A 14764-nucleotide genomic window follows, 5' to 3' on the forward strand; every position below is an offset into this window, starting at 1 on the left:
CTGACACCTGGCAAGCACTGATTAAGTGTCTGATGACCAACATTATTCCTACTAAGTTCTCAATAAAACTGCATAACACTGAACACAGCCCTCGGGCCAACTCATAACCATTCATTTTTACTTCTAAGCAATTGTTTTGACCACAGAACTTGAAAGCTGGGCTCCCACCAATGCTTAGAGTATAGTAATCAAAACGAATATATAGTATCAAGATGAAATGTTCCTATGCTCAAAGGGAAAAAACTCTAGTATTAATAAAAACCTAGGGACACATGGCCCAGGACCACTGCTATAGTGTCACTTTTGCTTTGCAAGTTTCATGTTGAGGGGTGCATAGTGTTTGTGGGATAAAAACCTCCACGAAAGTACCAGGTTATGGCTGAGAGGCTAGAAGCTCTACGAAATAAACAGAAGGGAGACCTGGGTCACAGGCCAAGGCGGGCAGGAGAATTGGTGCCCAAAGCACAGAGCCCAAGGCCTAAGCTGAGAACCAGGGGCCAGCACTAAGCCACTGATAACCGCTGGACCATGAGGGTGCGCTGAGAAACTGTGGCAGGACTCACCAGCCCAAATCCCAGGGAGAGGGACCAGGGTCAGGACAAGAAAGGACAGGTCCCCAAAGATGAAAGGAACAATCTGAGCTCCAATTAGATGGGCAAAGGTTCAGGCATGGCTTGCGGCTTTTAACAACTCATACCCTGCCTCTTTGATGGTTATGTTCTGTCACTCTTAAAACTACACTTTTCCAAGCTGTCCTGTTCCACGTGGAAGGTGAAATAAATAAAAGGCTGAGATCTCAACACACCATCTGGCAGGTCCTTGTCTTCCTTCCCCACTGGCTGTCTCTCTCCAACCACTCATTGCCCAGTTACCAGCAGTAATTCGTTTTAGCTCCTGAAGTACTAAGTATGTATCACACCAAATTTATTCAATTACTAGCACGTATTGAACCCTGCTATCAGCCAGGCACTATGCTGAGAGCTTTATAGCCTTGAACTTGATCCCTCATTGATCTAACAAGGTACTGTTATTATCCCCACTTTACAGATGAACCTAAGGCTTTGAGAGCCCAAGGTCACACCGTTAGAAGTGGTAGTTCTGTCTGCCTCCTTTCTTATGGTACTTTCTGTTAGCAGGCCCTTTGCTACTGAAAGGGCTCGGAATGAGAGAGGGACCATGGCAGGTAACTGCTGTCATGATGGACTGAACAACGTGGAACACGATCTCCCCCAGGGAACCCAGAAAGCTTGGGAAGAGCAGTTGAAGAGGAATGAGCAATACTTAAATTCTCTTTACTTTCAGTAGAGGGTCATTTCCTTCTCTTCAGTTGCTCTTCCCGAGTCCTGAGAGCAGTCCCTGCTGCTCCTGTCAACTACTGAAACCTGCTGTGGGGGAAATTATGCAAAGAAAGACATCACAAGTTCTTTTCCTTGAAACTGAGGGGTAGGGAGAGGAAAACAGGAGAGGAATTCCCAATGGAGAAGAAAACTTATAAACACCGTAACAATGGAATAATGCCTGCAAATAAATAATATCTGTGTCAAAAGACAAATTAAAGGCCACAACAAAAAATGGGGCAGATAGAATAAATTAACATATGCATTTTTTCCAAATCTGATGCCAAAAAAATCCACCTTTTCCCTTAAAAGTAAACTATAATTTACTCTACTAAACCATAGTAGTTATTAAAATCTTAAAATCAACACCGAAATACAGCCAATTACTATTACTGGCATGTGAATGCTATACCAAGAGACACTATTTTCCTTTCAAAGGAAAGAAAAAGTCAAATACATGTAATACAACAATTTTCTTGCTTTTTAAAATGAGAAATGTAAAATATTATGTTCACTGGTCTTGGAAATCAAGAACAAGGAATCCAAAATTCTGTAAGTATAAAATAATAATAATTATTGTATGGGTATCTTCTAGAATACTATTTAGCAATAAAAAGAAATGGACTACAGATAAATACAACAATGTGGACAAATCCCAAAGCCATTATGCTAAGAGAAAGGAGCCTTACAAAAAAGAATACAGTTTATACTATATGATTCCATTCATATAAATTTTAGAAGTGAAAAAAATGAATCTACAGTGGGGAAAAAAATCAGAACAATGGTTGCCACAAGGTGTAGGGGACAGGGATTGACAGTGAAGGGACATGAGGGAAACATGAGGGATGGCAGCGTGCTCTGTCTTGCTAGGAGTCTGGGTTACACAGGTGCCTGCATCTGACAAGACTCGGAGAACATACACTTAAGATTTGTATATTTTGTAGTATGTAAATTTCACAGTAAAGGAAAAAACACTATAAACAAATCTTGAACTCTAATTACTGATATGCATGTTCAGGTATTTAGGTGGCAGTATACTGATAGCGACAAATTACTTTGAAATGCATCAAAAAGGAAGACTGACAGAAGGATGGACAGGTAGATAGATACATGATGAAGCAACAGAGTAAAACCTAGAATCCAAGTAGTAGGTAGGAAGGTGTTTGCTGTAAAATTCTTTCAAGTTTGCTGTATGTTTGAAAATTTTCATAGAATGCAGGAAAAATAAACGTACTCATTTATATATGGCAAACAGGTAAGGAAGCTAAAAAAAAAAAAAAGGAGGAAAAGTGAAAGGCCAAGTGAAAGGGAAAGGAGAGCAGAAGAGAGAACGGGAGGAGGGGAGTCAGACGAGAATGTGAGCAAAGGCCCACGAGAAGCACTGAGAACACGAAGGAATGACCAAGAGCCCCCAGGAGGTTCCGAAATAAGGGCCTTTGTCCCTGGGCCGTGTGTTCAGTTTTTCACCACTAGTTTCTACTAAATGCTAATAAATGTGTTCTGTCTATTTAATAAAAGAGCTTTATTCCATCTGAGCAGTTAAAAATGAAATGGGAACATAACAGGACCGCTCTAATAAAGCCTTATGAAAGGCATTTAAAGGGTAGTGTCATTTAATAAATGCAACAGAACTTATATACTGAAGTGAGCATTGCTCTTCAAAGTCGTCGGCAGCAAAGAAAGCACATGGGATTTAGAGGATCATTAACCTGGGTCCAAATCCCAGTTTCACCAATAAGCAGCCATATGACCATAGATAAGTTACTATTTCTCTGAGCCTCAATTTCCTTACCTATGTATGGAAATCACATTACCTCTCTCACAGGTCTATTTTGAGGATTAAATGAGACCATATATGTACAGGGAAATGACTAGCCTAGCACTAGGTATGGAGTAATTATTAAATACATGTTGTTTTTCTTTCCTCTTACTCTAAAAATGCCACGATTGCTTACTATTGCTTTGTGACACATTTTTTGAGCTGCTGCCCAGGTGAAGAAGAGCAGAAGGGTTCCGAGGGAGGGAAGAACACAAGCAAAGGGAGACAGAGGGACAACAGGCAACAGGTCTTTTTCTAGATACTTCTGGAACATAAGGGTAGAATTCAGGGCTTATGGGGGGAAGGTGAAAAGGAATCAGAAGCAGGCTGGAGAGGAAGACAGGACAGGATCACGAAGGGACTCTTAAACCAGGCTAAGGATCGGGTCTTCTTCCTCTAGGCACTGAGAGGCATTTACAGGTTGTCAGTAGGAGAGTGACATCATCAGAGTTCTCTTTTAGAAAGAACATTCTGCCGGCCGACTGCATTGTACAGGCAGCACAATTAAACAAATTAAACAAAAAGTTCTCTGCGTTTGCGTGAGCCTCCTTCCCTAATGTGCATCCACATTACATATTAACCGGAGGACAGATGCCTGCTCAACCAGAAAGATCGTTTTTTGTCTTTCTTCTGATGCTAGCAATGTAAGTTCTTAAAAGCATCGTGTTTTTCCCCAGCTCTGTAGGGGGTCACGGTGACTTGCTGCTCACTTTGTACGTGCTCACCTGGACTACGTACCCTTGGCGAACTTTATGTAAAATGTCAGTATGTCATTTTGATACACGATCCTTTGTCTCAAAATGTGTATGACTATATACACATACAGGCGGAACAGTTCTAAGAGCTTTAGAGCTTTCTGAGAATCTGCTTCCTGGATTATAATCCTCGATTTGGTTCGAATAAAATTCCCTTTTTTCTTAACTTGATAGTTAATTGAATTTTTGTCAACACAACACAAATATCCACCAACAGATAAATGGATAAGGAAAATTTGATATATACATACAATGGAATATGATTTAGCCATAATAAAGAAGGAAATTCTGACATTTGCTACAACATCAATGAACCTTAAAGGCACCATGCTAAGCCAATCACAAAAGACAAAACCTGCATGAGTCCACTCAAATGAAGTAGCTAAAGTAGTCAAACTTAGAGAAACCGAAAGTCGAATGGTGGTTGCCAGGGGCTGGAAGGAGGAGGAAACCAGGAGTTGTGTTCATAGGGTACAGAGTTTCAGTTTTGCAAGATCAAAAGTTCTAGAGCTCTGCTGCGCAACGATATAAATGCACGTAACACTACGCTTAAAAATGGTTAAGGCGGTAAATTTTCTGTTAGTGTTTTTGACCATAATTTTAAGAAAAGGAGAGGGGAGAGGCTAAATAGCACTAGAGCATGCAGGAGAGAAGTTTGAGAAAAGAAAGCCAGGCAGGACAATGCGGGCTGCATTCTGAGCAGTAACCTTGAATGTCAAGGGCAGAGACACACCCAAATGATGCCTCCAGGCTCCTACTGCACTTCTCCTTCAACCTGTTTCAGATCCAACTGAGAATGAGGCCTCCAAGATGCTGGAGACTGAATGGGCCTTTTTTAAAGTCTCAAGACTATACTGGCAAGAAATTATTATGGTACCTTAAAGATATCCTGAACAGGGGACTCAGTTATTTCCTCAAATCTTTACCTAGCAGTAGCAAGAGCAATAATCCTCAGTGGGTGGGAGGTTCTCCCACACTGAGCTAGCTGTGGCCTGGACCGTGTGCTCCTGCAAAGGAAATCTTAGTTCCCACCTTGGCAGGAAGTATAAGGAGCCTTGAGGGCTCAAGTGGAGTTAGAAAGGGGAAGAAGAGACAAACCTTATATGCTCCACACACAATTTGTTAAAACATTTCCTCTGCCCTTCTCTTTTTTATGTATTAAAATTTTAAGATTCTTAGATCTATTCTTTATATGCTAGCTAACGGAATTCAAGTGCTTAGTCTTGACAATACTCAGAAAAGAGGGGACTGTTCCATCTTCCTCTCAGCAGCATAAGCTAGACCCCTTGCTCACCATCCATCATCTCTGACGGTGGTGAACGGAGAGCGTTCACAGAAGTACCCGTGAGAATCTCCTTCCCAACGGGGAGACTTCCATTATACAGCCTGTTCTATTTTCTGTTTAACAAAGCAGTCACTGAAGACACCTGGATTTCAGAGAATGTTACTATATATTTAAGATGCAGCCCTGAATCCCCAGAAGACTGCAATTTGATTGGCTCTCTTAATAATTCATTTAATTTTTATACAAAAACTGTTTATTTAAATCTTATTACCACGTTAAACCAGAAGAGGAGCTCGGGCACTTTCTTCTCCCCCTAGACCTGAAAGCTAATAAAACCCACAACACCCTGGAATTCCTTATCCAAACAAAAGGTCTGAAAGCCTGTGTCTCATTTAAATGAACCGAGGCTAGTGAGTGAGGACAGCCACAGGGGCCGCAGGCAGCAGACTCAGTGTCCAGCAATGGGCACTGTTAGAGGCCAGGAGACTATAGTGAGAAATGGAAGCACTAAAATCCCCTGGAGACATGGGAATTCCCACCCCTCTACTATTAACTTGGGGGGTCACTTGTCTCTTTCTAGGCGGATCTCAGTTTCTTCCTGTTCTGATCTCACTGCTGGAATCTGTGTCCACTGTGAGTGTTAATAGCTCTGTACAATTCCAGTCGTCCCGAACTGGTTACAAGAGGAAGCCTTTGTCTTTGAGGTTTCAACGTTTACTTTCCTAGTACACCACAATGTTCTACAGACACAAGCACAGCTCAATAAGATTTTAACCCTAGGCCCCTCTGGACTGCTTCGTTGTGGAAGGGACGGCGGGGTGCGGTGGGGGCTGTCAGGTATTTACCAGTGTTTTCCATAGAGCCAGTGGCCTCCCCAGGTCAGCAGGCAGAGCCCAGCTGTAGTTTTCTTCCAGTGATTTCGAAGTGTTTTAAAGAACACAGTCATCTTCTCTTAGGGATTTGCTAGGCTAGCAGAGGCAGAAAAAGCAAAGAAAAATATAATTATTCAAGGGAATCGTGGAGAGAGTCCCTATGACTCTGTCTTATCGTCTTTCCTCCTCTCCATGTTTTTCTTCCTCACTCCTTTTCTTTATTACCACTTCTCCGGCCTCTCCCCACCTCTCCCTCCGGTTACATCATCTTCATCTTCCCACTTGCCCACCGACCTTTTTTTTCTTCACTTCTTTCCACCTAAACTACACTTTCTCTTCTCTCATCATTTATCTTCATCGTATTAGAAGGAAGGGGGACGAGGAGGAAAAGAGAAAGGGAATTCTAAACTACCTATCTTTCCTTTCTCCTTACAGTCACAATACCACTGTCTGAGCATCTGCTTATCCGTTATACATAAAATATATATCATCAAATCAGTAATCCAATTAGTAATATAAAGGGATTATTCAAAACAGAAGAAAACATGAGGCCCTCAATAGAAGAGAATATTCACAGAAAACTCAACGAAGAGGGAATGCCTTAGTAGATACAAACTACTATACATAAAATAAACAACAAGGTCCTACGGTATCGCACAGGAACTACATTCAATTTTTTGTAATAACTTATAATGGAAAAGAATATGGAAAAGTATATATATATATGCATAACTGAATCACTATGCTGAACACCAGAAACTAGCACAACATGGTGAGTCAACTATACTTCAATGTAAATAGAGGAGATGCACGTAGCTCTGTAAAAATGTTCAACTTCCTGAGTAACCAAAGACATGCAAATTACAAAGAACTATCACCCTTCACCTATAAAATCAACAAAACTTTTTAATGATCACATTCACAGATGACCAAATAAAATGAGATGGACATTCACACACTCCTATAAGGAAGGTAAGTAAGCATAACTTTACTCAAAAACAAAAGTGACCATATATACTGATACTGTTTTTTTTTTTCTTCATAGAATTTATTTTACCATTTGATGATCCTTAGGTGCTAATTTGTTTATTAACTTATCCCACTGGAATGTAAATTCCATGAGGAAAAGGACTTTGTTCTGGTCATTGGTGTATCCCTGTGTCTAAAATAAGATCTGGCACATAATAGCCATTCAATAAGTGACTGTTGACTGTAATGCAGTTCAGGACATGCTACCCCAAAACACAGCACCTCAGCATAGTGACTATTTTAAGCTGAAGGAGTTTGGGAAAACAGCAGACGCAGGAAGGTCACTCTGTCCACCTCCCCACCTCGCCCTTCTTCCCTGAAACACATCAAAAGCCTCTTGTGAGAGGGGCCTGCCCTATACGCAGAGGGAAAGATCAACCCATCTCCAAAGACAAAGGGAAAAATCGTAATACACAGGCCTCACTAAATTCCTCGTTTCCTACAATTACCTCCCATTCTTTACTCTAACACACTCCTGCACCACCATCCACTCTTCATCAAACCCAGCATAAAATACTCAGGTCTGTTTCCTTGGAGCTTCCTTGTTTTATGAAGTTTCCCGTGTCACGAAAAACTTATATTAAATAAACTTGTATGCTTTCCTCCTGCTCATTGGTCTTTGTGCGTTTAATTTCCAGACCCAGCTAGAGACCTTAAGAGGGTCAAAGAAAACTTACCCCATCCCGTACATTAAATTTTATTTTCACTAAGAATTTTTGCTGATGTGGGAAAACTAAAAATATACTGTTAAGCAAAATGAGCAAGGTTTAAAAAGCCAAGAATATAAATCAAAAAAAAAAAAAAAACCAACAGAAATAACAAAAAATTTTAAGTAGTTCCCTCCTGATTATGGATAATGGGTGACATTTATGATTTGCAATGTATTTTTCTACATTTTCAAAATAAATGTATTTTCTACACAGATACATACAACAGAAAATTTTTATAACTATGTATATATGAAGTAAACAGACCAAGAAAAACAAAGAAGTTGCTCTCGCTGAAGATTCTCGTTCTTTTATTACTCCCTTTAACCACAAAGACTGTCTTCCTGACCTAAGTTTCATCAGGCTCCTCTGGGCTCTGCTGGACTAGGCCCAACCTTGGGCTTCCCCCTCGGTCCTTGTAGAATCCAGTCTGAGCAAGAATCCTGCTAGGTTAGTTTGGTGAAAATCCCCCGCCCTTGGTATCTGACCACCCTGGGTATCTTATCACTCTGGTCTGTCTTCAGCAAGAATTCTGAGTTAGCCTAACAAGAATCCCCCTCACCCCTGATATTTCCTCTCCGAAATTTTCCATCCCCTGACGCCCACCCTGCTCCTTGACTACAAAACCCCTCTTGTCCTCCGTTGGAATCAGAGTTCCAATTGCCTTCCCCGACTTTAAGACCACCTATAGTGGTCACTATGTCCACCCAGATGCCTCTCCCCACCCATGAATACAGTCGGCCTTAGCATTCTTTAACAAGTGTCGCTACATAATTTTTTCTTTAAAATCATCATTGGTTAAAATTCCTCTAAGGGCGAGAAACATCCTTATCACCAGCAACAATGAAGCCAGTGCCAGGGAGCCTACCTTCTTGTGAATCAGGGTCACAGTCCAGGATGGCACACAGAGGAACCCAAAGGCACATGTGATAATCAGACGCCTCTCCATCTGGCACTAAAGCACTTGTTCATTCAACAGTTCTTTAATAAACACCTACATGCTAGGCTCTGAGCTAGGTGCTAGGCAGAGAAGCACAAGTCTCTATTCTCAAGTGCTCACAACAGTTAAACCCACAGTTACAATACAATGACACAATTTACGATTGCAATACAGTGGGAAGATTGTTGAGGGGTACGTCATGGCTCTGTGAGAAGCCACAAGAATGACCTAATGTAGACTGGAGATGACACGGTGGTCCATGGTGGGGGAAGTTGTCCCAGAAGGCATGACATTTATACTGGGTCTTAAAAGAGAAGGAGTTTCCCAATGAAAAGCTGAAGAGACTGAAGGGCATAAAGGCCTAAGAGATAGCAAGCTATGTTCAGGGAAACACAGGTGGGTAGTCAGGTACAAAGAGTCAAGTAAATATGGAAGAGTATCCAGAACAAGGCCTCTCAAACTCTAGTGTAAAACTGGTTAAAATGCAGAGAACTTGTTTGCAATGCAGATTCTTGGGCATTACGCCTGAGATTCTGAGTTGTTCTAATTGGGTTGTCATTTTCATCTTTAACGAGTACTCTCATGCTTCCAGTGGAGGTCAGCACCACACTTGGACAAACAGTGGTTAAAAGGGAGGAGATGGTGGGGGAGGTCCGGGAAAGATCAGGAAGGACCTTGAATCCACGCTAAAGACTTTGGATGTTACGTTGAATATGATGAAAACCCTTGAACGGATTTAAGCAAGTGAGTGATAGGATCACATCTGAACTGTAGAAAAGATTACTTTGTAGCAGAATGGAAAATGGGTTGGAAGAGGCTGTGCTTAAAGCTATAGAGAGCCAGTAGGAAGTTACTACCATAATCTCTAGGCACATAAATGAAGGAAGGAGCAACACAGATAGAGGATGGATTTGGGAGATCGTTAGAAAATAGAATTTGGCAGCAATTGATTGTAGAAGGTGAGAGAAGAGGAACCAAGCCAGGTTTGGACTTGGGCAACTTACTGAATAATGATCTCAATCATTAGATTTGGAGTGTAGGTTTGTGAAGAAAGGTGTTGTGTGTGGTGTAGGAGATATGAAGTCTGAGACACCTTGTGGGGCATCCAAGTGGAAACGACCAGTGGATGTCTGGACTTAGCAGTCTGAAGCCAGGGAAAATTGTCTTGATAGAAGATGTAGATTTGAGACTCATTAGTGTGAAGGAGGTCAACTTGGAGTGCAGATAAAACACCCAAGGCAAGGAAAGAAGTTAGAGAACAATGTAAGAGTCAATCACAGTCTGTTTTAAGGTCATCCACGATCGATTGGAATTCCTTTCGTCACAAATGAATGGGTTCGTGTATTATAAAACTAACATGGAAACGCACACACAACCTAGTGTAATGGAAACAGCACTGGGCCAAGGGTCTTGAGGCCTAGATTCTAGTCCCAGTTTTGTCGCTTACTGGCAGTGAGTGAGGTTAAGTCATTTAACCTGTCTCTCTTTTCCCATTAGAGGATACACCTGTTCTGACTAACTCATTTGGCTGTAAAGCTCACATCTGATAGTGTTGTGAATGCACTTTCCTCATTAGCAAAATGAAGGTGCGCCACCTGCTCTGATTAACTTATTTGGCTGTAAAGTTCACAGCTAAGGCGTGTTAATGCACTTTGTAAATTTTTCTGTATTTAAGTCGTCAACACAATATGCAATATATTAGCTACCTACGTATATGCCTTCTAAGTACCCAACAGAATTCTTATTCCCCAGCCTCAGTAAGAAATTAAATTTTATATGTTCAAATAAACATTTCTCATCTGAAATGCATGTGTTTCCCCCCAAGAACTCCCAAATTCTGATTTTATTCGACCCTCTTCACCGTAAGGTGGGGATTTTCTCACTAGGCTTTGGTTCTGTTCATGCATCCCTAGCAAACGGATACCAGGAAAGCACCTGGAATGAATGGACCAACCCATCAATCGATCAGAAACCATTCGCCCTATTTTGCAAATGAGTAAGCTGAATTTCCCACCACCACCACAAAAGAAGAGTAAGGGTCACACAAGTTAGTGACAGCTCTGGAACCAGAACCAGAACCAGGACAGCTGGCTCCCGCAGTGACGACAGGCACCCCGCCATCCGCACGGAGTCCTCCCCACGCCGCTCCGCCGGGCCCTGCTCCCACCCTCCGCTGGCACCCGGGTCCCGACGGCGGCCCCCAAGACCTGGTTCCCCCGGCTGCGCCCCCCGCCCCGAGGCCCTCCACTCCCGGCCGGGCCCGCACCCGGCGCCCCGGGCCCCGTTCCGACCCCGCCGCACTCACCACGGCAGGTCCCGCTCGCAGCCCGGCCTTTCCTGTGTGCTCTCTTAAGAGTCCCGGGTCCGTTGAAGGGAAACCGCTGCCGCCGCTCTCGGGTTCCGCCGCGGGTTCCTGGCGCGCAAGGAGGGTGCGGTCTGCAGGGGCCGCCGCGGGGGCGTGCCTTCCTTTTTTGAGCTTTCATTATTCCTCCGCTCATCCTTATCCTCCATCCCTCTGCCGCTCAACAATATTTTACCGAAAGCCTACCAGGCAAACGCTGTTTTAGGCGCTGGCACTACATCGGGAAATAACTAAATGAAAAGGGCAGTTTTAGATAGTGCTAAGTACCTCGAAGAAAACGGAACAGGTGATAAAACCGGAGTGGAGTGGGGGAGAACTGTTTTAATTAGGCAGTCTCATTAGGCCTCTCTGAGTGAGGGGCAGTTAATCTGGAACCTGAAGGCGAGAAGGAGAACCAGGGCTGGGAGGAGGTGTTAGTTACTCTGTTTAAAACTCACAGCGAATGACTTTCCCAAAGCTCTGGGCCGAGGGTGTGAGTGAGTCTCACCGGAGGGTAGCATCGGGATGGAGCTGAGCAATGGGAAAAGGGAAACCTCTGGTTTTATTTGAGTTGGAGCCGTGCACCGTTGAAAAGATCAGGCATCACAAGGCAGATGCCCAGAGCGCCTGTGAAGAAGGGTGGGAGGCCTCTACCACCAGGGAGAAAAAGCAGCCTAGGGGGGGAGGCAGCCCCTCCAGGGAGGGGGAGCAAGGGCACGCGGAGGGTCATGCGACTCACAGCCGGCCTCACTCAGGACTAACTGAGGAGCGTTCACGGGGCCATCTGGGAATGTTTGTTAGTTTCTTTACTTTATTTCTTTAATATGAAGGCTTTAATTCATTGTGGCCAGGGTGGCAGTGAATGGAGACGCTGGTGTCAGCCTGTTGTGTTCCCAGCAGAGAAATCTGGAAACATCTCCCAGGTTTCTATCTGGATTATCAGACTAGAGAAAATAAGACATCTCCCAAAAATAAAGCCTCAGGATGACATTTGCCAAAGAGGGGAGTGTAGCAATGGTGGGGGCATGATATGTCTCTGAAAGAGAACTTTTTTGTTCCCTCCTTATATTGCATGTTTGTATAAACAGAAGCAACAGGTTACAAGGCTCAGATAGGTCACCTGCAAATGGGAAAAGATCTACATCAAAAGAGGAGTGAGTTGTACACTCATCTCTGAGGAATTAACTATCCATTACATGACACATGTATTTACTGACATTTTAAAGCTTTATTAAAACATCTCATTTATTTTTAAAGTTATATAATTCATACCATTAATATTTCTGGGCTGGAAACTGGGCCACTTTGGTTAAGACAATGATCGCCCCTTTCTATGCTTTCTAGAGGGACAGTTATAAATCAATCAGTTAAAGACTATCAATGTTTTACAGAAGTTAAGCCCCACCCACCCCACCCCTACCCTGTGGGGGAAGAGAGTGGAAGTCACATCTTAAACATGTCACTGGTAAGGTCACAAATGACATTAAAGCGTGGAAATTTCTCAAAGGCTCTTTGCAGGCATCATGACCAGGACTGAGTGGTGGACATGCAGATGTGCCACCTGCACCCACCTTCAAGGAAAGACCTGTGGTCCTAGCTGCTGGGATCTCTATGAGCAGACAGCCTCCATGCAGTGAGCCATCTTGACCAGTGTCACACCCTTCTGGAGGTGGCCCACATCCAATGACTGATCTAGGGGAAATACAAAAGCTTTGTCACTTACTTCCAAAATAAGACACCTCTGACCAGTTATTCTAGCCCCAGAGGTCCCCCCAGAATCAGCTGAGGCTGTCAGGTTGCATCACAGCTCAGCTTCCCCCTCTGCTGGATCCTGCTTTCTCCTCTCCTTTTTTGCAGATGTTGATTCTGAACATGAAACACTGTGTGCTAGACAAAATAATGACTACCCACCCAAAGATGTCCATGTACACCCCCAGAACCTACGAATACTTGGCAGATGTGTTTAAGTTAAGGATCTTGAGATAGGAAGAGTAGCCTGGATTATCCAGGTGGACCCAATGTAATCACAAGGGTTCTTCTAAGAAGGAGCCTGGAGATCAGAGAGAGATGCTGCTCTACTGTGAAGATGGAAGGGAACACAAGCCAAGGAATGTAGGCAATCTCCAGAATCTGGAAAAAGTAAGAAGATAAATTCTCCTCTAGAGCCAGAAAGCACACAACCCTACAGACCTATTCTAGGCTTCCAGCCTTCAGAACTGTAAGATAATAAGTGTGTGTTGCTTTAAGGTACTAACTAAGTTTGTGGTGATTTGTTACAGCAACAATAGGAAATGAATACACCCTGTCTTAGAATATGCCTCCTGGAAAATCCAGCTTGGGACATGTTGATATTTCAATACTTTCAGTGAATCAATATGAAAACTAAATTATTTTTCTGTCTGCCATTTTGTTTGCATAGGGCCATCTGTGTAATCCCTCACTCATCCCCAGTGCAAACCTGCAGTGGCCCTATTCCTTCTCTCTGCCTGTCCAAATCGCATCCTTTCTGAAGCCTTCCTGATAACTACACCCTTGTTGATCTACTCCTTTCTTGAACAACATGATGTTTTCCTTCTACCTTTTTGTTGTTGTTTTTTTCCTGGTGGGGGGGGTGGTTAGGTTTACTTATTTATTTATTTTTAATGGAGGCACTGGGGATTGAACCCAGGACCTCGTGCATGCTAAGCATGCAATCTACCACTGAGCTATACCCTCCCCCCAACAACATGTTTTCAGTCTGCACCACTCACTTCAGCCATTAATCATGTATTTTTATAGGTCAAATAGGAATATCAGAGGTAATGGCAGAACCTCTGTATGCACCCCTGTAGGTAGCTGACAGGTTGGGGTTTTGGGAGACCTACACTGACTCTACTGTCTTCCAAACTCTATTTTACTAGGGTGTACACAGATCCCAAAACAATCAGGCTCAACTTCTAGCCAGTCTTGCATGGTTTCCTGCAGCCCCGCAGAGATCTGACCCTGTGGCTTAAGCAGTTGCAATCCCTTCTGCTAGCCCAGGACTGGAGCCTGGTCCTCTCCTAATCAGGGAGAGTCTTGGAAAGCTTCCTCTGTTGGTCCATGATGAGCATCTCTAATTCCAGAGAAGGTGACTCCAGCCTGGAGCAGCCCCTTGGGCACAGTCCTGAGGCTCAGTGGCACACTGAGATTACACATGGTCAAAGAGATACCCTGATGTGCACAGCCGGAGACAAGGGCATGGCTTATGCTCTCCCTTTCCCATGTTCTTTGTTCAGTATTGCTAACAAATGAGTGAGGCTCCCAACGAGCAGGAAATTAATTCCTAGCAGCCACGTGGAATTCTCCTTGCTCTCCAACTCTTGCCTGGGATCTTTGAAGAAGGACATTCTGCCCTGTCAAGGACAGGGATCTGTGTCTCTTTCACACTTAACACACTGCCACACATGGTGCTTGCTACATACTGAAATATGCTACACATTGGGAAAACAGTATGGGGATTCCTTAAAAAACTAAAAATAGAGTTACTGTATGATCCATTAATCCCACTCCTGAGCATATATCCAGAGAAACTCTAATTTGAAAAGATACATACACCCCAATGTTCATAGCAGCACTATTTACAATAGCCAAAACATGGAAGCAACCTAAATGTCCATTGACAGATGACTGGATAAAGAAGATGTGGTATTAAATACAA

General features: G+C 43.2%; 1 protein-coding gene across 3 annotated transcripts in view; it reads right to left on the bottom strand.

The window, feature by feature from the left end:
* The window catches only part of AGK (acylglycerol kinase), a 95743-nt gene that overhangs the window by 61492 nt on the left and 19487 nt on the right, over window positions 1–14764 (bottom strand). For 2 of the 3 annotated variants that reach the window (XM_074366906.1, XM_074366904.1), the window contains exons 2-4: window positions 12657–12777; window positions 11050–11336; window positions 6042–6164 (exon numbers count right to left, since the gene is read on the bottom strand). In XM_074366906.1, the coding sequence (XP_074223007.1) occupies window positions 6042–6054 (13 nt within the window). In that variant the 5' untranslated portion in view covers window positions 6055–6164; window positions 11050–11336; window positions 12657–12777. The remainder of the gene's footprint in view (window positions 1–6041; window positions 6165–11049; window positions 11337–12656; window positions 12778–14764) is intronic. The other variant, XM_074366905.1, reaches the window with a different exon arrangement.

The sequence above is a fragment of the Camelus bactrianus genome, chromosome 7 (genome assembly GCF_048773025.1).
Source record: "Camelus bactrianus isolate YW-2024 breed Bactrian camel chromosome 7, ASM4877302v1, whole genome shotgun sequence".
NCBI classification, from domain to species: Eukaryota; Metazoa; Chordata; class Mammalia; order Artiodactyla; family Camelidae; genus Camelus; species Camelus bactrianus.